We start from the raw sequence: 25,958 nt of genomic DNA on the forward strand, positions 1-25,958 counted from the left end.
TTCATATGCCACTCCAGTAGTATTTTGTACATTTTTGACAGGATTTTATGTTCGTTATCTATTATCTCTTTTTGGTAAGTTGACTCTTTTTCTACGTAATTTCTTTCCTTCAACTCCTTTTTAAACATTTCGTTTATCTGAAAGTAATGCAGCCAGTCGTGTGTTAACTCCTTAACTTGATCATAGGGTTTTAATTTCCACTTCCCTCCTTCCTTGGTAACCATTTCTCCATAGTTTCCCCATTTCCCTCTCATATTAACTTTTTTTACACACATCATTTCTAACGGGGATAACCAGTGCGGGATTTTTGGTTCCAATATGTTTTTGTATCTGTTCCATACCTCTATTAGTGCACCTCTAAAAATATGATTCGTAAATCCCTTATTTGCCTTCTTTTTGTCACTCCACAAATACATATGCCACCCGGCTTTGTTGTTGAACCCTTCAAGATCTAATAATTCCTTATTCTCCAACTTTACCCATTCTTTAATCCAGCACAGACATGCTGCCTCATAATAAAGTTTCATAACTGGTAGGGCGAAGCCACCTCTTTCTTTTGTGTCTGTTAGTAATTTAAATTTAATCCTGGGCTTCTTCCCTTCCCATACATATCTTGAAATCGCCTTTTGCCACTCTTTAAATATTTTTGTGTCTTTAATTATGGGTATAGTTTGGAATAGGAATAGCAACTTAGGGAGAACCATCATTTTTACCATCGATATTCTTCCCCAGAATGATAATTTCATTCTGGCCCAACTCTCTAAATCTCTTTTTATACCTTTCCATACTGGGATATAGTTGAGTTGATATAAATCTATGTTCCTATCGGAAAGCCATATTCCTAAGTATTTAATCTTTTTCACAACCTCAATTTCCGTTCTTTGTTGTAATAATTTGATCTTATCGCCATCCATATTTTTTACTATCATTTTAGTCTTTTTCTTATTCAGCCTAAATCCTGCCATTTTTCCGAATTGTTCCATCTCATCTAATATCTCTTTTATACTTTCTATGGGTTCTTCCACCGTCAAAACCACGTCATCCACGAAGGCCTTGATTTTGTATTCATTTACTCCTAATGTCACCCCTTTAATTTGGCTATTTTGTCTAATTGCATTTAGAAGGACTTCCAAAACTACAATGAATAGTAGAGGCGAAAGTGGGCAGCCCTGCCTTGTGCCTTTACATATCTTTATTTCTTCTGTGATAGAGTTGTTTACTATCAATCTTGCTTTCTGGTCCGTATATATTGCTTCAATGCCGTTAAAAAAGTCTTGACCCACCTCCATAAGCTCCAAGTTCTTCAACATAAATTCCCAAACCACATTATCGAAGGCTTTCTCCGCATCTACGAATATTAGACTTGCTGATTTATCACATCTATCAGATAGGTATTCAATAACGTTCACTATGCTTCTTATATTATTTCTTATTTGTCTGCCGGGTAGAAAGCCTTCTTGATCTTTATGTATAATCTTTACTAGTATCTTTTTTAATCTCTTAGCTAGAATTCCTGTGAAAATCTTATAGTCTATATTTAATAACGAGATGGGTCTATAGTTCTTGACTTGTGTGAGGTCCGAATCTTGTTTTGGTATTATTGTAATAGATGCGTCTTTCCATGTTCCAGGGATATCTTTTTCTTTTAAGATGTTGTTCATTACTTTAATCAACGGAATCATTAGTATGTCTTTCATTTCTTTGTAGTAGCTGCAAGTGAATCCGTCCGGTCCTGGTGCTTTCCCTCTTTTTAACTCTTTTATAACTTCTTCTACCTCTTCCTTACATATTGGTGCATTCAGCTGTTCTTTTTGATCTACCGGGATCTTCCTTACCATTTTTTCTTTCAAGTATCTTTCTATTTTTCTTTTGTTATTTCTATCTTTATTTCTGTATAGTTGCTTATAAAAGTCCGTAAACGCTCTCCTAATTTCCTTCGGTTCTGATGTTTCTTCTCCATTCAACTCGATTTTGTGAATTGTGTTTTGTTCTTTTTTTTTTTTTAACCTGCCAGGCGAGCCATTTTCCTGATTTATTGGCGAACTCGAAGTTTATCTGTCTTAATCGTTTCACGTTCCATTCAACCTCTTTATTAACTAACATTGCAAATTGGGTTTGGAGAATCTTTATTTCCTGTTTTATCTTCACGTTGTTGGGTTTTTTAATCAACTTTTGTTCATTGTTCATAATCTGTTCCAGAATCTCTTTTGTCGCTCTTTCTTTGTTGTTCCTTTTCCATACATTCTGTTGGATGCAGAGGCCCCTCATTACTGCCTTGCTCGCGTCCCACACCACACTCGTTTTTGTCCCTTTATCCATATTATTCATGAAGAATTCAATTAGATTTCTTTGTACTTTTTCAACAAACTTTTGGTCATTCCATAAATTATCGTTTAATCTCCACCTAAAAGATCGTTCTTCCAAACTTTTTAACTCCATTACTATTGGATTGTGATCAGAGATCACCCTCGCTTGTATTTCGATTCTTTGTATTCTTGGGGTTAACTCGTTCGAGACCCATATTTGATCTATTCTTGAGAAAGATTGATTTGGTTCTGAGTGATGGGTAAACTGCTTCTCCAATGGGTGTCTGAGCCTCCACATATCTACCAGGTTACAGTTCTTCGTCATCGTAAAGAAAGTTTTGGGTAGTTTCCCTTCTTTATTCATCGTTTTTCTTAATCTATCCATTTCTATTGAAGTCACACCATTCATATCTCCCATTAGTATAATTTTTTGGTCCATATACTCAAATAACTTCTCTTCGAGCGATCTAAAAAATTCTGTCTTGTTCCCATTTGGTGCATAGATCCCAACAATTATTAGTTTTTCCTCTTGCCAATTAATTTGGACCGCAATGATTCTCCCTTCTTCATCTTTAAATAATTGGTGTGATTCGATTTTGTTTTGAATATATAGAACAACGCCTCTTTTTTTCTCTTTATCCGAGGATATAAATTCGTTCCCTAATCTTTTATTGATCAGAATTTTCCTATGCTTTCTTGCCACGTGCATTTCTTGCAAGCATATGATGTCCAACTTTTTCTTTTTCAAGATATGTTCAATTCCGTTCCGTTTCTTCTTATCGTTCATTCCATTGATGTTCCAGTTCCATAGTTTTAGCGTCATTCTTTTAGCTGTTTGGATTTGAGTTTACTTTAAAGTTTTTCTGTCCTTTCTCCTTCTTCCTCTTCCTCCTCTTCTTCTGATTCTCTCCCGGTCAATTCTTCTTCTCCTCCTGATGTAGAGTCTTCCTTCCTTCTTGCTCCTCCTTCTGCTCCTTTTACCTCTTCTTCTCCTTGTTGTAGTTCTTTATATCTTCTTGTAAATTTTCCTATTTCCTCCGGATTTGCTAGTCTTCTTTTTACACCTTTATAGAAGAACGAAATTCCTTCAGGGAATTCCCATCTAAAGTCGATCTTGTTCTTCTTAAGTAATTGCACCAGCGGTTTGTAAGCTTCTCTTCGTTTCAACAGTCTTATTGGTATGTCTTTGAATATAATTATGTAATTCCCGTCTATGTATAATCTTCTCTCTCTATTCCTTTGGAGTACCAAATTTCTCATTTCTCTATCTTTAAAGATTATTAAACAATCACCCGGGAATTTCTTTAGCTTATTTGTTTTGATTTTCATTCTAAATGCATTTTGTATTCTCTTTGCAACTTCTTCCTCCGGTAAGTCCATCCACTGCGCAATTTCCTTTATCAATCTTTCTTTTATATTTTCGTTTTGTATTTCCGGTATGTGTCTCAATCTTAAATTCACTTCTCTCTGTTTTAGTTCATTCATTGCAATAGAGTCTTTCATTTCTTCCTGTGTTTTAATTAAGTCTGCAATCTCATTTTTCATCTTCTCTTCTTCCCGTTTCAACTCTTTCATTTCCTGCTTTGATTTCTTAAATCCTTCATCCACTCTCCTTGAAACCTCTTTGATCTGTCCCTTCAGTTCACTAACTGTCTCCTCAATCTTTTTATCCATCTTCCCGATTTTATTATCTACCTGTTCTAATTTCATCTCTAAGTTTTTCTCGCTTTGTTTTATTTCTGCAAACATCTTCAATATTTCTGTTCTAAATTCTGTTTCTTGCCTTGAGGGTCTCCTTTCTGTTGGGGTCCCCCCCCGCCTCCTTTTTAACTTATCACACCCAGAAGCTTTCCATTAAGTATTTCTGCCCCCCCCCCCCGGGAAGGGGAGAAAGAGCAAAAAAGAAATTAAAAAAAATTGTTAATTTATCGCCTCTGTCTGTATCTTTCTGTTTTCTTCTTGCCCCTAATTGGGCTAATCCATCCGTGGCATTGGTTGAACAGTACACTGATTTGTCAGACCAAAGTCTAATTTCTAAAGTCAGGTAAGATTCAGATGTAGTTCAATTATAATCCAGAGGAGGGCGTCGAAATAGAAAAAGAAGTCAAACCAGGTTCTAATTTATAGGCTCCAAAATCTAATCAATATACTTTATACTGAGCAGTTCATAAAGTGTGAGCTGTTAGGAGAAGGAGTTTCTCTAAAGCAGTTTCTAATCAGCTGAGTTCACAAACTTTATACGGTTTCCATTAGAGGTTTCAGCATTGGAGTGTAGTAATTAGTTCAAGCCACAAGATGGGGCCAGAGAGCCAAGTTTAGAGGGAAAGTTTTAAATGGCTATTTCCCCTATTCTTCCAGCTCTACCCCTTAATTTTGATAGTCTTATTCAAAGGGGAGAAGTGAACCCTCAAAAGACGGCCAAAGGAAACATCTAAGTACTCTTATCTTCTCAGCCACACTGTCTTTTAAATCTTTTTAGTCTTTTAAGTCTCTTAGTCTAGCGTCAGAGTCGGAGATTCTTCTTAATATGGCGCCGGAGCTTCCTCCTAGTGAAATAGTTAATTGCAGATACAGCAACAGGTGGTCCCTCTATATTCAATTTGCAATAACTCAGTGTTCACTGAGATTTCTGTTCTGTCCCAAAATTTCGCTACTCCCCTTCTCATTCCTTTGGAAAGAAACTTAATGTCAAAAGTTACAGGGGAGGCGGCAACTGTAACCGCTAGCGGCAACTTACTTTCGCTTTCAGCTCTGCTGGTAACGCTGCGTCTTTCTTTTGTGATACCAGACAACCGCTGAGCTCGGATTCTTCTCTTTGTTTTCGGAGACTTCCTTGCTGTTTTAAAACCTCAGGTCTTACAAACTTATTGTTGGAATCCGAATTTCTTTGTGTTGAGAGCAGAGCGCTATTCCCTGCAGGCTCGGGGCTTCGCTATTTGGCCGCTGCAATGGCTGCCCGATTGCCCGCTGCGCGTTCCGTCACACTCTTCACCTAGGGCTACCTGGCGACCGAACGAACAGCTTTTGGCTCCGCCGGGAACTTGGACCTCCAGACACCCTCCGGAAGGTCAACGGGGGGTTTTCCGCCCTCAAACCCCCCTTTTTTTTTGGCCAAAAATAGCTAGGGCTTTCTCTCCAGAAAAAACCCTCGCCTGCCTCGGGTCCGCGCTCTACCGGAAGTCGCCCACCTTTATTGTCATTGTACAACCTGTGTACAATGAAATTAAACAAGCCTCCCTCCCCCCCCCAAAAAAAACACTCAATCTCTTATCAAACAACACACCACCTGGCAAGTCAATTTCGCTATGTTATTTTCCGTTCAACAGCCTAACAGCCCACGGATAGAAGCTATTTTTTAGCCTGTTGGTACAGCTACGGCCTGTTGGTGGCCGGGGTGTGAGTCATCCCTGAGAATTTTCCTCACTCTCCTAAGGCAACGATCCCTTGCGATGTCATCTAGAGGGCTCAAGGGACAGCCCATGATATCATGTGCTGTATTCATCACCCTCTGTAGAGACTTAAATATTTTCTTTAGTTTTTTGAGAAATTGCTTATGAGAATATGTTACTATTAGTTATTAACAAAAGAAGCACCTTGTTCTGCTCCTAGTTCCAAGTGATGCTTTTCTTCTCAAATGCATATAGACAGCAATCCCCTTCACAGCTAGATTTATGAACAGCACTTTGAAGGATATTTTAGCTCCTGCAGTGACAAAGGCCTATTTTCCAGAAACAAGTATAATTTACTAATCTGATTTATGAAGCAATCTCCACAATTTAATAAAATAGCATTGCATAATATTATTACATAGGGCCGTGTATCATTGTTGAGAATGCTAAAATCTTTAACACTTGGGAAAATCTGGATTATTACGTTTTATGATGGAACAAAGTAGATCAGGGTAATTATCCCTCTTGTTTCATTAAAGCTTTATGCAACTGTGAGAGTTTAATGCTGCTGTTATTTTTCCCACTGTCAGAAACTGTTCCACTGCAAAATCTACAATTCTCAATAAAGACAGAATTAAGGTATTAACTCCACACTGGAGCAGTAGTGAGTAATGTGCTCTGATGTTGCTGCGGACCACTCTGTATCTAGCCAAAATTCTAACTGAAAAATGTTCCTCTAGCTGTTTTCAAGTAGTTATGAATCCCAATGCGCCAGGAGTGAGAGACCTATGAACCTCCAAAAGTTGTTTTAAATCAACTTCTATTAGCCCCAAAGCCACTAATCAGAGATTAGGGAAGCTGTGGTCCAGCAACATTTAGAGGACCATAGGTTCCAAAACACTGCAATAAATTAGTTGTATAAATGTCTGAAAATGAGAGGGCTTGTTAAGAATAATTTTAGCACCCTTATAAGAGGTTATAATTTCCAAGACCCTTTGGAAAGGTTAGGTTTGTTAAAACTAGTTTTAAATTTACATTGTAGATCTATCCAGCAAGGTACAAGCAATAAAAGCTAGGATCAGTCAACCTAATAAAGGGCTAACTACACTTTGGCCTAGTTTGCACATATCACTAAACCTTAGCAGAGGATCACTTGGTTTATTACCTCACAGAATAGACAAAAGCACCAGAGATAAAGAACAAACCTAGAAAGTAGATTGAACTGGTTTTGTCACACTTCACTCACAACTTTTTGGAAGGTGATTTCTCCTTTTTTATAAAAAAAAGTTAAAGGGCCCCTGGACAGGTAAGTCCAGTCAAAGGTGACTATGAGGTTGTGGCACTCATCTCGCTTTCAGGCCGAGGGAGCTGGCATTTGTCCACAGACAGCTTTCTGGGTCATGTGGCCAGCATGACTAAACTGCTTCTGGCACAACGGGACACTGTGACGGAAACCAGAGTGCATGGAAATGCCATTTACCTTCCTGCTGCAGTGGTACCTATTTATCTACTTGCACTGGTGTGCTTTCAAACTCCTAGGTTGGCAGGAGCTGGAACAGAGCAATGGGAGCACACCCCGTTGCAGGGATTCGAACTGCCAACCTTCTGACCAGCAAGCCCAAGAGGCTCAGTGGTTTAGACCACAGTGGGTCTGGGTTTGCACACAGCACTAAGTTCTGGTTATCATCAACTGAAGTTTATAAAAGCCAGCTACAAAGCTGGTTAATGAGCAACCTTAAACCATACTTTGACAGGTCTGTCTGAATAGGAAGATCTTGGCCTACTGGCAGAAAGAGGCAATTCAATAAACCATTGCTTAGTGTTATTTGTGGAGATACAAATGTTTGTATTGTTTCCCCTCTCTGGCAAATAACCAATTTTGTGAAGTTAGTGCATTGAGTAGAAAGGATTAAAACCTCTTTCCCATGGTGAGCTCTCAATGTAGCTCAGATCCAGTCTCAGATATTTTTAGGAAAAGGGGAAGACTGGGAAATGTGGTGCAGTTGTCCTGCATAAAATTGAATTTGGTCTATAGAATGAGTTACCTTGCAGACAATGCTGTTTATTTACTACAAATTATTCAGAGCTTTGTTGCTCTGAATCCCTTATTTTCTGTTTAAATGCCCACACACAAGGATCAAATAAATGTCTATTTAAGAGAGATCAAGAAATTAAATGTTTTATCCACGTGCGGTAATAAGTATGAAAATTTAACTTTTTTGTCTTTGTGAAACTATGGGTAAAGTTGAGTATTAATTTCCTATATGCTAATTGCTGCAATATTAGTAAAAGAAACTATTAAATGAGCAAATGAATGTGTGTTGCATTTAGTAAGGCAACCTTCATTGAGTAAGTAGATTAGTATTTCATATTTGAAATATTTCTCAAAGTATGTGTGTTTTGTATTTAAATTATTTAAACATGTAATTTACTCAACTATGAATGTGTTTGCAGGATCAAGCACATTTCTTAGCAGCATATTAATATTGGTAAGTGAAGTGAATGCCATTTCTTCATTTAATGATATTCTTTACAGCCACTTAACATTTTGAACAAATAGGTTTAATATGTAGCCCGATCCAAACAGAATGTTTGATAAGCACAAAATGTCAGCAACTGATCCTATTGCTTATACAACACTGTATTAATTAATCAATCGATAAACTTTGAAGTGGCCCTTTGCATGTCTATAACAAAGCATGTGGGTGGCCAGGTGTCCTACTCTGATGATCAGTCATCTCTTTGAAGGTTTCCTCTGTCTGGAGGAATGTACAGTTGGTGAGTCCTGTTTTTAAGATAAAGAACCATAATTAGACAGAACAGAGGTCTTGAAGCTGACCATCAAATAGACAGCTGACTGAGCAGCCAAACAGACCATCTTCTCACAGTAACAGGCAGCCTAGTGTGAAGGGGTGCTCACCTGACTTCCTCTGAACAGGTGAGTTGCTGCTGCTTACTATAAAGAACAAGTGGAGGGACAACGCAGTAGGGACTGTACGCAGTAGGGACCAGCAGGACTGCTGCAGTGGCTCACCTGGTGCACTTGCACTCCACTGTCCTCCCCACTGCCTCACTCCTCTTCTGGGTAAGCAGCAGAGACTCAGCTGTCCACTATTGCCTGATCACAGTCTGCACAACTATGGTGAGATGCATTTCATTTCTAAATCAGTTATAGTAATTATTTATACTATTCTATATCTGCAGCTAGGGACGCAGGTGGCGCTGTGGGTTAAGCCACATAGCCTAGGACTTGCCGATCAGAAGGTCGGTGGTTCGAATCCCCGCGGCGGGGTGCTCCCGTTGCTCTGTCCCTGCTCCTGCCAACCTAGCAGTTCGAAAGCACGTCAAAGTGCAAGTAGATCAATAGGTACCGCTCCGGCGGGAAGGTAAACAACATTTCCGTGTGCTGCTCTGGTTTGCCAGAAGCGGCTTAGTCATGCTGGCCACATGACCCAGAAGCTGTACGCCAGCTCCCTCGGCCAATAAAGTGAGATGAGCGCCGCAACCCCAGAGTCGGTCAGGACTGGACCTAATGGTCAGGGGTCCCTTTACCTTTATATCTGCAGCTATACATATAAATTAGCATATACAAATTTTATGCACCTCTACACCCTTTTGTTTAGTTCTATATTTTGTCTTTCTTATTCCTTCTCTTCGTGGGGGGGGGGAGGGTACAGGGAGACGACAACAACAATGTGTAAGTCATCTTAAATGAAGGACTGGAGAAACAAAGCCAGTTGCCCATAATGGTACCAGTGGCCGACTGGTTTTTTTATGGACTTAAGTTTGAATATGTTGATGAGATTCTAGCTTCTTATCCTTATCAGGCTAGGCTCTACTATAACTGAGCTACAAGGAGCAGACTGGAGTTATGGGTAATGAGTCAAAGGGTATATATTATGAAGTCTTCCTAATGCTCTTCAGGTTCAAAGGCCAATGCTCTAGCATGAGCTACTTATAACTTACAGTAAATCTCAGGGAACAGAACAATTACGTCTGAGTTCCAGCTTCCACTGCTATATGTACTATACCAGATCAAGAAAGGTTAGGTTGTATATGTTCCTGATGGGAACCATTCCAGCAGATTTTTCAGCATTTATTAGGCCATTATTTTGTTTATATTATCTCTATATAAAGGTTTCTGAGATCCATTAGCACAACCATACACATTATAGGCTAAGCAGAAAGGATCAGACTCTGTTTGGAATGGCTCCCCATGAATTGTATGTGGAAGAATACACTAAATATAGGGTATAATTTTGGAAAGGTGAAGAGGGCTCAGAGATATAATCCTACCAACTGCTCCTGAACTTCACTTCAGCTTGTCAGGCCTGTCCCCACACTTTCACAAACCTACTATGCTGGAGGAAAACAGAAGCCAACAATTAATTCTAAGCTGTCCTGCATTGTGGATGTAAAAGCAAGTACAGGGTTTTTATTCCTCCTGATTCCTTGAACTGAAGGAATAATAAAATTCTGTTCACAGATTTTTAAGCTGATTCTCACTCTGCAATGAAGCTGTCTGTGCATGTTTGGAGCCTACTTTGATGTCTTTGGGAGGTATGGGTTTTTATACCTCATGACATGTTGTCTTGGAAGAATATAAATAAAAACATAGGAATTGCCAGACTTCCCATCTGCAATGGAGGATCAGGAACACAAGTCTGGAACACTGGGATCTAGAAATTTAGGGAGAAATTTTGGGCTGATGCATTGGCTGATGTTTTCTGTGCTTACACACATACACCTTATCTTGATAAACTGGCAGACAAGAGGGTCAGCAGTAGGGCAGGAAATCCCCACCCCAAGGTTGGTCTTTTTGAGCTTTGGAGAGTTCTTGGGAAATGCCTCAGCTTTTTACGATTTTTTTCCAAATGGTTCAGAAGGGGAATTAAGAGGTCTCACAGGTTTCAGGAGTAAGCAGGTTGACATTACAGTGGAACCTCGGGTTGTGAACGTGATCTGTGTGGAAGGCACGTTCACAACCCACAGTGCCGCGTCTGCGCACATGCGTGGCATGATTTGGCGCTTCTGCGCATGTGCGAGTGCCGAAACCTGGAAGTAACCCATTCTAGTACTTCTGGGTTCGGTGCGGTCCGTAACCTGAAAACGCGCAAACCGCAGCGTTCATAACCCGAGGTATGACTGTAATTCCAATTGGGGAAAGGAAACCACATTCCTTGGGACAACTGCCTACCACTGCTCACTGCCTATCACCACTTTGCTATTACTGTACTGGCAGATTTGTATGGGTGCAATCCTTGGGATGATACACTCCAACAAGGTATGCAGGTGCTTCTTTCATGTTTCCCCGTCATCATAAATAAGGGCATTTTGCATTTGTCTGAGCAATATATCTGGGAACAGGATGAGAGAGTGAGGAAGCAAATGTCGTTTCATTTTAATGCTACAAAGCATCAGGGATTGCTATGAACTCAGCATGAATGAAGACAGAAATATATTGTTTGTAATGTCACCCTGAGCTTTTATATCCCATTGCATTACATTAGTAATAATTTCCCCAAAATGGTAAACCAATGTAAATACTGCTTTCCCCCTAATTTTCCTCATGCATCCAACACTGAATCAGCAGGGCTAACCTGTCTTAGAATTAGCTGTTTTGGCATCAACTGCTGAGTAACACAGCATGTGCCATCAATTCATCTAAATGTGTTACAGCAGATCAATACTGAATCTGTAAAGCCATTTGTTCTTTGACTCTACATGGCAAAAAACATTGCCTTAAAAATAACTCAATTTTCTCCATCTGAGACAAAACGGAACATCAACACTATAAAAGTAAACAGGCAGCACAATGGGTCCTGCATTTGAAAAATGTTGTGTTTTTTTACAAATGAGGTTTAAGTGGGAGTTGGTTGTTGTTGTTTTTTTGACTACAGAAAATATGTTATCTTTATAGAACATTTCCTGAATATTGTTTTTATGCAAATTATTATAGACAGGGAAAACATGAAGTTTCACTTGCCTCCGGGGAGAAAGAGAATATGGACAAGCAATATCCTATATATTCAAAATTGAACAAATTATTAAAGAATGAGGCTGCCATCCTATACCCATTTACCAGAGAGTAAGCTCCACTGAACTGAATGGGGCTTGCTCCTGAGTAGGCATGTATATGATTGGGCTGTGAATCAAAAAGATATGACACATTAGCAATAAATAATGTAAGATCTAATCTAAATTTCCTTTACAAATGTGCCATAGGGAAAGTTACACAGAATAAAACTGGCAGTCCCATCCAGATAATTTTAGCTAATGCAGTAAGCTGAAATATTATTAGCAAACAGCTGGTCTGTGGCACAACATCTCACTTTCCCTTCATATCTTTTCTCAAAATTCACCTTTTCCATGAAGGCTCTGCTTAATCTCACACACCCCAAATGTTGCCATGCAGTCCAAGCACATTTAGTGTTTAAATCATAGAAGAATGTCAAAATAGAGAGAGAGAGAGAAAAATGCTACAAAAATTGCAGTAGGGAAGTCTTACATAATCTTGAGGAGGAAACAAGGAACTAATACAAGGTTTATCTTCATTAGCTGATAGTCTGTATTAATAATTAATTTGTTTAATAGAATATATAATAGCATCATTCCTCTTCAGAAAAAAATAATAATAGAATCTGGTCTTTGAAAAACAAATCAACAGCAGACTGCACCATAAATATTGTTAATAGCATGTCATTTGTTCACTTTCTGTAATTAAAGACAGCATTCCAACAAGACATACTCCAAAAAAGTGGCTACCTTCAGAATTTGTAGGTTCAAATGCACACTCCAAGGGCAAGGCTAAAAACCTATAACATTTGCCTGCAAGTAACTCCCATTGAATTCAGTTTTCAATTCACCTAATTAGTATGACTATCTCTGCTTTCTGTAACATACTTCCGTGCAAAGAGTAATCCTAACACTGTGGGGCCTACAGTACCATACCTGGAAGATATACAAGTATACCAATTCTGTTTAACAAACACATTCACTTTGCGCAACTCATCATATTTATACCATTTTCATTTTCCTTGACTATTATGCTGTACTCTTGGGTTCTCAGACAAATATAGTCATACCGTTCACACTCTGGAGATACTGAGAGTCATTACATTAAGTATACTTTGTGATAACCTGCACCCGATTGCAAGGCAAATACACAGCCCCCAGATGGAAGGGAGTGGGAAAGGACCGGGAAAGAGAAGACCCACCTCATTCCCACTATTCAGTTGCCTCTGTAACCCCCCCCCCCACCAACACACACACACCTCCTGGGTTCTCTCTCACACTCCATTGGAGATGAATGAATCTGTCAATTTAAGTTTCTCTCAGTTTCTCATTTTTCCACTTTGAAGTTCAGTTCTTCACATTTGCTCATCAGTTTGTGGTTCGTGTTTAACGTCCTCACGAAAATTCACCAGTGTTTTAGTGTGAGAATTTCTCCCAATACGCAAATTTCTGCAGGGAATTTCATTTTTACTAAGCAGTTTTCCCTAATATAATGCATTGTTATGCTACTGAAACATGGTTGACATGGATTTATTGGTGATAATTTTCCATAGCTTAAACTAATTGTTTTCCTCATTTACTTCCATTTTCTCTCTATCCTAATTTCATAAGAATGTGTGAAAACTGTCACTGAGCCATTTTGCTAGCCCTGTTGAAAATATTTTTACTTCCACTGGAATTCCTTGGATGTTTTGCACCTTCCACATTCATTTCAACATTTTTGGGTTTTTTGTTTTTTTTTTGTCAACCTTGGTTTTAAAGCTCTGTGTCTGTGTTTTTCAGACCAAATAATCAAAAATTACCCACAAAGTCTTAAGAAAATAATTTTTTGTTAGGGACTTACAGACAGAATTCTTGTGGTTGCTGTCTTTGTTAGGTAGCATCTTGACTCCTCTTGATTTTAGTTCAATTGCCTTTTTCACTGTAAAAGAAAAAAGACAAAATGGTAGAAACACATATTGCACTCAATATTTATTTACTCAAATTTGAAGAAATGTGGATATGGGACAACAGTTTATTTTCCTATAAGCAGTGCTATTTTTTCTAGAAAAAGAAGTGCCAGAACTTACCATGAAAACCTCACTTATTCTCTTAGAATGGCAATGGCATCCACTTGAGAGGTGCCGGAACTGAGTTCCAGCTGGAAAAAAAATCCCTGCCTATAAGTAAATGTATCATTTAGTCATTATTTTAAATGATTTTGTAGAGAAGTCTTTATCTCCCACAACCAAAAGTAAAGATTCCCAATTGCCCCACTACTAACTTGTTAAATGAATATGCATTTTTATATATGAAAGTGGATACAGATATTAAGCACGTAATCATAATGGAATAGAGTTCAAACATGTTTGACTTTCTTTAATTCATTGGGCTGCATTTGACCCATCATGCTCAAGTTTTTCATGGTTGAGTGGCTACTGACATTCAAATTTATGTGGCATGTCCTCAACAGTCATCTTGAGAACCCTGAGCTTCATACTTAATCGGCCTCAGCACAAAACATGCACTAACTATTTAGTGCTAAAAATACATTTCTTTCCAAGCAACAAGACTTTTGCCAACGAGCTTCAGTGATGACAGAGATTTACAGACACACTGACTAGACCATCAAAGTCAATGAGCATGTGGCAGTACCTTGAGCAGTTCCTATGGCATGGGAAAAACCTATTTGTTGGTATTTGCTGTTGTTTGAAACTCAATAGTTGGGAGCAGCTTGAGGGAAGAAAAACACTGGGTGGGGGAAGGGTTAAGTACTCCTACCCTTCATCCCATGGGTTATTTCTCCACTCACAAACACCACCTCTCAAACTGAGTTTTCTTGTGCCAACCAGTCTACTGTTACATGCAATCATGTGCAGTCTGGTTTTTATGTAATTGACTAACAAATATCATTAAAACTTAGTTAACTTGTGGGGGACATGCAGTCAAATCTAACACTGTGTATTATTGCAAGTTAGCATGTGAAAGGGTTAAGACCATAGAGCCTGATAGGCCGACTCAGACCACAGAAACGTAATTGGTAGAGAAGGATCTGTGTGATATAATACCCGCCTTTTCTCCTGGGAGGGAAACAGCAAATAAGTATTTCCTGTTCCCACTCTCTCTTTGACGAACAATGCAGATGGACATCTATCTACTTGCTCCAGCATCAGGGACATGCCTGAAGGCGTTTCTGCTGCAAACACAAGTATTTTACCTGCATTTATTTTTACTGCTCTTACTGCTAAGATCAAATGCTTGACTGTGAGTAAACTATATGTTTCAAACTTACTTTTCAGTCTGTAGCCTGTTTCTTTGTCGAACAGGGTAACAAAGGGGGAGATCAGCCTAACAGCTAATTCCCATGCTTTCAATTAAACTCCATAAAATGGGATTTAAACTCTGCTCAGTTCCACATTTTTAGACACAAGTGAGAAGTGGATCTTTTTGTCCATTAACCCACACATGTGGGTCTGTAGCGAAATAATAATAATAATAATAATAATAATAATAATAATAATAATAATAATAATTTATACCCCACCCATCTGAGCGGCTTCCAACCAAATATTAAAATACAGTAATATAGTTAATTATATTCCTTCACCTACCTAATAAAACCCATAACTTTCCTGTTAAAATCAGAATATCATTATGGAAAATATGGAAGAAGGATATTTGCCAATATTAAATTGGACATCAGTGTCTTAATTTTAATCGGTTAACATGGCAGGCATTTGCAGCAGGTCACTTTTTGCCTGCGTATCAAAGTACCACACTCTAATAAAGCTTTATTGAAATGATTCAAGTATGTTCCATTAGAAAGCCATGGAAATCAGACAAGTCTGGGGTTTTGTTTTTGTTTTTTAATCATGCTGGCAGTTTCTGTCAACGTGTTTGAAGTGTCTCAACTGGTATTAATGTTCTCATTATTGAATTTCATAGGAGACATAAAAGCATTATTGCCTTTTTATGTTGTTCTGTCTGTGAGAGACTGAGAGGGTGAGAAATTACAAGACTTCAACAAATTTCCCTCCACAACAATCGTCTGGTTTGTCTATTGCAATGTGAGACACTCAATTTTTTAATTATGTGTGTTCATCATTATCTCCCGAGTAGTACTGGGGACTCGTGCACTTCTTGCTGTGTGACAATTTACCTCAGGATTGTGCCGAAGGCAAGAGGGTCGATACAGCATCAATTCCATTTGATCTCGTGTATTGCAGAAGAACAGAAACCACCACCTGGTTCTATGTCTCCAATGATTCCAAAAGAGTTGCTGCTTTGTGGCATACAGGCTTCAGAACCACAAAGCAATGTGAGCTTGTACCAACAAAGTCCTGCAGTGAGGCTTCTCCTGCTTGGAAATGTATGATCACCCCAGAGGAGGTCCATGTGATGTCACAGTGGCCTTTGAGGTGATCATTTCCTAGTTGGAGAGGTGACGGATCATGATTCCTTTGTGAGAATAAAGAGAAAAGCAGGTAAGAGTTTTCTCCAACCTATTTTAATGTATTTAGATTGATCTCTGATTACTTTTATCTGACAATAAACACCTGCAGTCCAGATACTATTTATGCTAATGGAATTGGATCGCACCCATTGATTATTATTTAGCTATACAAGGCCTAAGGGAACTAAGAAAAGCACACATTGGTAATCAAGAGCTTTCCCCAGAGGCCTTTACAAATGGACCTCAGGAACATGTTCCTATTTCTTTGTGATATGTGGGACAAACCCCATTTCCCAAGGGTGGAATGCCTAGAAAGTGTAAGGCAGCTGTTCTTTCAGAAGCAGCCCCATCTTTCATAGTCACAATTGAGGGTTGGGTGGAGTAAGGGAGCTGCAACAGGGTGGAGAAGCAAGGCATGGATACATTGTGCTTGAGACATCACAAGAATGTTCAGCCAAAAGGCTTAAATGGTGCCTGGGAGGCAACGAGGGCCTTTATTGAGCTGTTGGGCAAGAGGCAGAGTGGAAAAAGTCCTTGGCACCAATTGATGCATTCCTAAGGTGGTCTGAGGAGGGTGGGCAGTGAATGCTGCCTGCTAAAGGGACAACCTGCCTTCCCTCCATTTGCAGCAGCACCCATCATCCCTTCCTCTCTCTTCAGTGTGCTTCAAATTTGCCACCAGGGGACCATGTTGGATTTTCCCCCAATCCGCATTTTGGATTACAGATTGGTTCCCCACCCCCACCCCACTTCACTCTGAATAGCAAGACAGAGTGCTACATGATCTACTGTGTTGTTTAAATAGGTTAATCTTCTGCATCTGAGTGCTTTAGGTGTGGGAAAAGACAAAATATGGTTTAGCCTGGTGACGGCCTTTAGGCACTTTTCAAGTGATGGGTCAGCCCCAAGGCTCAGTTCCCGGACTCTTGTTCAGGGGGTGGGGTAAGGGCCTCCTTTGAGGCTGACATCTCGCATCTACCTGGGGTTCTGCAGTCCCAGGGGGTGATGAGATAAGGCCTTCTTTCTCACCTGCAAGCATGGGTTGGCCAATGGCTCTTGTTATCCAGTTAAGTTAGTTCCCGCCCCATAGTCACCCCCATCTGCTGATTTAAATTTAAGGGCTAAATAAAAGTCACCTGGTTCACTCCCTGCTTGTGTGTTTTCCTATTGTGGTGCAAAAACCGGCCACTAGTCCCAGGGTTGAACAGCTGAGCTTGGCAGCTGGAGGTCACAGGGCTAAATCTGCCACTCATATTTTAACCAGCTCTTCTTCCATTGAAACTTTGTGACAAGATAAGCATGTGATAACCTATCATTTTCCCCATAGTGCTCCTTGTTAACCTAGTCTCAAGCAGGGCAATTCATTAAAGCAGCTGCAGTAGCTCCATTAGTGCTAGATATCTGCCCTCTTGAGATAAACTAGAGCCGCATTTTGAGGTTACGGATTAGGGCTGAGGTTCTCAGTGTGATGCCCATAGATACCACAGCACCCTCAGACACCTCCTGGTGCCCACAAAAAAGCATTCCCTACCTACATTTATTACACACACACACACACACACACACACACACACACACAATTTGGCCTCTGGGAGGTTGTTTAGTTGTGAAAGGGTTGCTTTTGGAGATCAAGATTTAAAAAGGTTGGCAATCCCTGGGTTAGGGCAACATTTGCTTGGAAAATATAATTTATTTTGACAGTTTATATACTGCTTAATTACAGTAGTCTCTAAGTGGTGCACAGCAAGCTCAACAAATATAATAGAGATAAAATAAAAGTATATAATAACTTAAAATACCTGCAGAAATGCATATTCCACATGTTCCTTTTTTTACTGCACTTATTTCCAGTTGTATTAGTTGAAAGCCTTCATTCTCCTGGTTCATTCAAAACTATTACAGTTTTGCATTATTGGCTTTCTGGAAGCAGCCCAAAAAATAATTGTGCACCTAAAATGTATTAAATGTGATTATATGCCAACCATTGGAAAGGGGAGGAAGGGAGTGTGCACTTCTACAGCAGTGCCCAAATCATGTTAAAGATCACATTACAGTGTGAGAACAAAGAGAAAAGCAGGTAAGAGTTTTCTCCACCCTATTTTAATGTATTTAGATTGATCTCTGATCACTTTTATCTGACAATAAACACCTGCAGTCCAGATACTATTTATGTTAATGGAGTTGGATTGCACCCATTGATTATATTATTTAACCTGGTATAAAATGTCTTATTTGCATTAGATAAAGAATCCATGATCCATTTTTTTGAGAACTTTGCACTGAAAAATATATTCAAAGCATCTAAGACAGGCTTCCTCAAACTTGGCCCTCCAGCTGTTTTGGGACTACAACTCCCATGATCCCTAGCTAGCAGGACCAGTGGCCAGGGATGATGGGAACTGTAGTCTCAAAACATCTGGAGGACCGAGTCTGAGCAAGCCTAATCTAAGATATCAAGAAAAACTGGTTGAACTTGAAAGTATTATTATAAGCCTCGGATCAAAAATATGCACAATAAATTAAGATAATTATATTCAGCAAGTAAGTCTACAACTTTATGTTAAAAATAGGCATCTGAAATAGAAAAAAAACTATGGAAGAGAAGTATGAACAAATTAACTAAGACATAAATAGAGCAGATGTTAATTGTGCTATTAATTAATTGTGCTGCTTTTTCAGTGGCTGAGTAATCTGATTACATAATTTTTTTGTAACTAGCAGCTATATATTTCACTAATTATTCATTTTATTACTAATTTATTGCAATGATTTGACAGAGCTTCAAACCTACTGTACTTTAAAGAAAAACCATCTTCAAAATCATAAGTATTTGGATGTGCATGTGCATGTTTAACTGATTTATTTCACTACAGAACTTCAAGGGTAAATCCAACAAATATTTAGTGTGCATTTTATGAAAGAGTTTGCCATGAGGCCCACATCACTATTGGGATCAGGCCTGGGTTAGCAAGCTCTGATGGAGATTGAAGAAACAGAGAGGAGGGATCTCTCCTGACTTCAGTCACTTTGGAATGGAGAATGGGGATGTCAGCACTCCCTTCTTACATTCCTAAAAAACAGGAAGTGCCAGTGGAGACTGGAGGGGTTTTTATCATGTGAGGGGGAGACTGTACTGGAGGCGGCAGCAACTGAACAGGAGCAGTCTTGCCACCTGCCGATTTTGCAAATTGGATTGGAGCAGACCAACCTGCGCCAAGGGAGAATGCACTTGCCATTCCAATATTTCTATAAGGCAGGAGAGTCTCAGAAGTGAGTGCACCATGCCTTGTATTTTAAAGCTTGGCAGGAGGAGTGGGAACTTGTTGGAACATCTTCATCCGTGTGGTGTAGTGGTTAAGAGCGGTAGACTCGTAATCTGGGGAACCGGGTTCGCGTCTCCGCTCCTCCACTTGCAGCTGCTGGGTGACCTTGGGCTAGTCACACTTCTTTGAAGTCTCTCAGCCCCACTCACCTCACAGAGTGTTTGTTGTGGGGGAGGAAGGGAAAGGAGAATGTTAGCCATTTTGAGACTCCTTTGGGTAGTGATAAAGCGGGATATCAAATCCAAACTCTTCTTCATCACTTCCTTCCAGTTCTGTCCGCTCCTGAACTCCTGAACTGTGCCTCATGAGCCAGGAGACTGCTACATGCCTGCATGACTCTTTTCCTGAATAATGATCTTTTTCTTACTTCTAAGTAAGAGCTTTTGTCTGTATATTTTGGGTAAAAGGAAGTACAGACTTTCCCCAGTCAAATGGTGAAGGAAGGTGAGCTGATTAAGCTTACACCCAGTCCTTTATGTCAGGCATGGCCAAACCTGGCCCTCCAGATGTTTTGGGACTACAATTCCCATCATCCCTGACCACTGGTCTTGTTAGCTGGGGATGGTGGGAGTTGTAGTCTCAAAACATGTGGAGGGCCAAGTTTGCCTGTTTTATGTGAATGGTTGGCTTCTTAGCTGAAATGAACGAGGACTAAGTACACATGTAGGAACTCCATGAGTATATTAGAACACATTCTTAACTCTGGACTGGGCTGGGTGTTTACATAAGAATTGCAGTTAAGGGGGGGGAGAGGGTTTCATCTAATGGTGCTCTTCTGCAAGTGGGAAAGAGTCTTCCCATTCACAGAAGAGTCTTTGGTCTGGTGGGGAAATCTATTAACAGAAAAGGAAGGGAGATGATTTTCCTTTTTCACTTTCACATCCGAGGCCCCAAGCCACCTTCCACTCTAGAGCACATTTACATAAGGTGAATGGCAAATTAACAAAAACAACAACAAACCCCAAAACACTCCCATCTTCTTTTGCTAGCATTGTCCTCTGAACAGAATGGCACCACTTGATTGACTACAAAACTCCTACGAAGCAGATATTTGGGTTTTCCAGGTTTTTGCACAAAAATGCATTTTACCATAGTGTTTGTTTCTTTTTTCCCCCTGTGCAATTTTTCTCCACTGAAGATTTATTCCTACAGCTTCAATTATATTCAGTGTTTGACTTCAGGATTATCTATTTGCCGAAGCCTGAATTATTCAAAGTAGTCAAACAGAGGAGGCAGATAACTTCTGGAGCATAATGATCAAAACATGTTACGTCTCTCTGACCCATTCTCTGTTATGTGGCCACAATGCATCAAAATTAAACTTTAAACAGCGTGCGGCAGGAATCACTGGCATGCATTATAAACTTAGCCTTTCTTAACTTATGCAACTCCTTGGCTTTACTTTTAAACTTGTGGGAATGGTTGGAAGAAAGTGGTACTACAACCATAGCAACACAAGACAAGCTCAAAATAAATTTTTGAACCTTAAAGTAGTGCAGGGGACACCAGCATTATTTTTTTACCAAGAAGGAACCTCGGAAGCACTAGAACATTTGGAGGAAAGTCAGAGGCATTTGTTTTCCAGGTTCAGCTTCAAACAAGTTATCTGACCTATATGAACTTTTCACACAGGTTATGTTGAGCAAGGCAGCATGTGCTTCAATTGCCCTTGCTGTGCAAAGTGAAAACATCAGTGGCAGATATCAAGACCTGCACTGTGACTTTCTTGAAAAGCAGCAATGGAACAACTTTTCCCTGATGAAATCTACTGCTGCTCCTCCTTTCCCACCTGCTTTTAGGTAGCACGTGAAGCCTATCTGTATTGTAAAATGCTTCACTGTAGAGTTTTCATTCCCTGGTGGTCTTGTTTTAATACAGCCTGATTTTTCAATACACACACACACAAAAGTCCCCTGAAGCACAAACATATGAGCCAAACCAATTCTGCACAAATAACTGTTCAGAAGTCAGGTAGAGATATGCAGGATGCTGCATTCAGAATAAGTTAAAATTCTGATTTGGAAGTATGAAGCTCTTGAAACAGACCCTCAGTGGTATTTCAGTGATCTACCAGTGAAAGCAAAGATAATGGTGTACTAGAGGTTGGGTTGCCGATGGAAAATTATAGGCCTAGTACACCATTTTATTTGTTTGTTTTTACATTTCTATACCACCCTTCATCCAAGGATCGCAGGGCAGTTTACAATATAAAAACAGAGAAATACATAGTTTAAAAGGCCATAGATTGTTGAATTAGCCCAAGGCCTGGAAGAAGTGGAATGTTTTTGCCTGGCATGAAGGTGCCAGGCAGTCCTTCTTTTCAGGCACTGTTGGGAGAGTATACTGTTTGGCTATGTGGTAGAGATCTGAGATCACTGGAATAGATACAACTAAATCTCTCTGTTGATGCCTCTGGGTCAGATCCAGACAGAGGGCGTGCTTCAACTGAATCCTTGCACAAGCAGAATGACTTCAACTTTTGAAATAGGACTTTCTCCCCTCTCTTCCCCCCATGCACTCCACACCTTCCCCACTGCTCCAGAGGGTGAAAGAAAATCCATAAAAAATAGGGGGGGACAGGTGGGGGAGGAGTCCTGTTGCGTAAGTGGGAAGTTGGCCTGCGTACACAAGGATTTACCTAGCCTGTGTTGAATACAGTGCTTAGTCCACTTCAAAGAGACTCGCTGAAACCAATGGCATTTAGTCCTTCCCCTCTCTAGGATGGACTACATTTTGATCCTATTGAGATAATATTGTTGTACATCTTTCTTTCAACCATAGTGCATTCAACCTCATTCTTGAATTTTTCTGTTCCCAATCTCTCTACTCAACTCATGTTCTCTTCTCTCCTCTTCACACCTTTCCCGTCTATGAAGGTGCAAGTACAATCACTGTTTCCCAATAAAGCAGAAAATCACAATGGTAGCTGATTGTGTGTGTGTGTGTTGTGGGGGAAAGTATAAAATTGAAAATGACCTCAAATGAAGCAGTTTTATCTTGACTAGCCAGTTTCAAACTAAAGCTGAAACTTGTGTCTCAGGAGCAACCAACAATAGGTATCATTTCGCTTTCAATTAGCTTGAGGGCCTCAGCAATGTGGGAAGCAATATTGAGTAAAAGCTGAATTCTCAAGATTAAATCTTTCACTTGTAAAGATAGCCTACAACAGCACAGCCACAATGGTGCTTTAATCTCTTTTAATCAATCTTTCAAACATGTGAAACAGAATTAATCCTGCACAGCTCTTTTTTGATCAGATTGTTTGCTTAAGACCATTAGCTTTGTAATTTGTTATGATATGCTTCTTTTCCCATAAAAGTGATTATATTTAGCTCAACAAATAGATTGTACAATGAATTACCAGCCAGACAAAAAGGAGATTGCATGGTAGGAAACAATTCAAGTTCAGGTCATTTATTGTTTTGTTCTGTTTTAAAAACACATTAAAAGAGTTGCAGTTTTGAACACAAGCTGACTCAATCTTGCTGGATTTATAAGTATCTGAACTTCTTTTTTGTGCAGCTGGTGGATATGTCACCATGCATATCAACAATTTGGTAAATTTTGATATACACAAGGTTTATCAACTTTTACTTTTTTAGTGTTGTTATGACAATGAAAACTATCAACAAGTACTTGAATATTCACAAAACATGAATCAGGACATTTGTTAAATTTGAGCCATTTTCTCATGTCTCCTGATATCTGAGTCTTCATGCTAATATGTACTGCTTCTGTGGAAAAATCTGAAAATGGTCACAGTAAAGACAAGCTAGTATAATGATTACCAGTAGGGATGGCTTTTAAGAGCCATTCTCTAAGAGGTGTTCAAAAATCCACACTGAAGAAATTATACCTCATTCTATTTCAGGTAATTGAGTGACTTCACTTTGTTAAACAGGGGGAGATTTAAGAGCCATCTCTGTGGTGACATCCAATTCTACTGCCAACCTAATGTCTCCATATCAACAGTTATCATTTTGGTACTAGATTAAAACTAATTAATTCACACAGGAAGATTCAGTTTTGTGAGTAGATTGCTATGTTGTTTTTAGCTGCTTTATTTGATGATGCATTTTAATATTTATTGTTGTTTATTTTATTATTTAGTCAGGGCTTTTTTGTGTGTTTGTCCCCAGTATCCACCCTGGTATTTTTAGTTATGAAAGGTGGGTTATCAACATTTTAAATAATAAGTTATCAAGAGACTGTGGAGGCAAATGAGAAGTCTGAATTTAAAAGTAGTTTGGAAATTACCATGCCATTTCCCAATTTTCAACAAAATGGCTAAGCATATTTGCAAGTCAATCTGACAGGTGGGTCTCTCCATTTTGAAACATCACTGAAAATTCAAAGCTGATGGATTCAGTCAAGAAGAGGTAATAATATAAAGAGAGAATAGTATCAACATAACCGCTGAGCAACAAGATGTAAAATATGTCACACCCTGTAAGAGGAGGGATGACTTGGAAAAGTGGGATAGTATCTCCTATACAAGCCTAACATAAACATCTGTTACGCCTGATGTTCCATTTATAATAATAATAAATAATAACAACAACAATCACCCTACCTCCTTATGAAAAACATGGACAGGTGTCTATGTAAGGTGGTACCCATGGGGTAAGGGTCAGTTTTAACCATGCAAGCAAGATCATTCTTTTCTAGGTGAAAATATCAGAGGGTGTGGCCAGAAACAGCAACTTCACACAAATGTTTTCTACACAGATTTTGGTTTCTTAGTGACAATCACGCCCATTAAAAGGAATGGAAAATGAATGACTTTTGTGAATCAAAACGTTACTCTTCTTCAGATTAACAACTATAGTTTTATTTAATGGAAGGCAAATCCTCATTGCTTGTAGTGTGGCTTTCTGGCAAGTAAATATGCTTAGGACTGCAGCTGATGTTAAATGAAACTGTACGTGCGAATTTGTAAGTATAACTAATTACTAACTCCAGGTGTATAAACAAGTGACTTTCCCTTGTTTTCTTTCCACTTTAATCACAAAAGTTGATTTTAGGCAAAGATTTATCAGGTAGGAACAAAATCAATAAACATTCCATTTTAGAAAAATTGCTTTTTGATAAATATCCTTGTGGACATATAGAAAAAGTGACAACACTAAAGCTCTACTTTTCTCATAAAACAGAAATCTAATAAAGATGCCCACAAAGAAACATCCAGCAGTCTGAATAGTGTGCTTTTTCTGAGAGCTGGGAAACGAGTCAGATTTCTGAGTGTTGAATCATGAAGATCTAGTATACTAATATAACAAAAAGTATATAATTGATTGCCATCAATGCAGGAAATCATTAAGGGAGCTCTCTCATATAACTATTATTTGTATCCTACACTTCACTGCCAAGCCCAATTCTCTAGTTGGTCCTTGTCAGGATCGGAGCAGCAGAGCCTTATGCTACTTGGGCTAGTATTGAAATTATGTATGGATACAGCACTCCCAAGTGGGTGGGCTGAATTCAACTAAATAGTTAAAACGATTGGGAGCCAGAGCAATGAGTCCTGATAGCACAATGAGGCTTTCTTCCATCTCCTGCCCCCCCCCCCCGTTGGCTCTGTGCAGTTGGGAAAACACCCAGAACAGTGCAGGAGGGGAGGGGAGGGGAAGAGAGAAGAGGTTGTTCCATCCAGCAGCACAAATGCTAGCATTGACCAAGGGCAACTCCTTAGGGTTACTTTAAATCCCACCCATAATTTTTGTACACAAGACTTGGATGGAAAGTTGCATTGGAAAAAATGGGGAAGTGCAACTTTCAATGGCTGCCTTTTTTCTCTTCTTGGATTATTTTGCAAAGTGTGCATTAGGTCAGTTTGCCTTTAAATGTGAACTGGGTCTTCTTCTTTTTACCATTCCTACAAGTGGGTTACCCAAATCACTTGAATTAAGTCCAATTGACCATGGTTATTTTGGATCAGCAACAGACCACTCGTGTAAATGCAGGTTATCTTACGAGGAAGACAGTATTTGTTCTCTAGGATTTTGTGCCATGTTACAATTCAGATCCATATAAGCACCACCTTAGATGAATGGAAATGAAGTTATCATTCTGTGTCGTTCTTCCATTTTAAAATAGCCCCTCTGGAATAAATTTACTTTTGTTAAATCAAAGTTTATCCTTTATTTTGTGTTTCAGGGGAGACAGATTTATTTAAGAATTTAGATTCTGTTTAAGTCACCATAATATTGAATAAATTAAAAGGTATACCATAAAGAGAAGCACCCATCTCCCCCACCCAAATTACAAAATTTGAAAAGCTTCATCTATCAGAACGTGACATGGCATGATCGTTCCTCCTGCAGTGTGAATGCTGCACAAAAGGCTACGCATCTTCTCCAATAGCCTTCATCTATGTGCTCAAGTTCATGCGATAGCAAATGGATGCCCAAGCACCCAACTGCTCACTCCTTAAATGATCAGAGCCCTTGCAACAGAGGCTCATGTTTATTGCAATTATTCAATCTGAACATAG

The 25,958-nt window shown here is 39.3% G+C and overlaps 1 protein-coding gene across 3 annotated transcripts in view; it reads right to left on the reverse strand.

Moving 5' to 3' along the window:
- The window catches only part of CSMD1 (CUB and Sushi multiple domains 1), a 997,036-nt gene that overhangs the window by 346,057 nt on the left and 625,021 nt on the right, over positions 1–25,958 (reverse strand). For 2 of the 3 annotated variants that reach the window (XM_082215381.1, XM_082215380.1), the window contains exon 7: positions 13,554–13,631. In XM_082215381.1, coding sequence (XP_082071507.1) covers positions 13,554–13,631 — 78 coding nt within the window. Of the gene's footprint in view, positions 1–13,553; positions 13,632–15,848; positions 15,939–25,958 lie in introns of those variants that run through there. The other variant, XM_082215382.1, reaches the window with a different exon arrangement.

The sequence above is a fragment of the Podarcis vaucheri genome (assembly GCF_965113315.1).
Source record: "Podarcis vaucheri genome assembly, chromosome: 3".
In the NCBI taxonomy this organism is placed as follows: Eukaryota; Metazoa; Chordata; class Lepidosauria; order Squamata; family Lacertidae; genus Podarcis; species Podarcis vaucheri.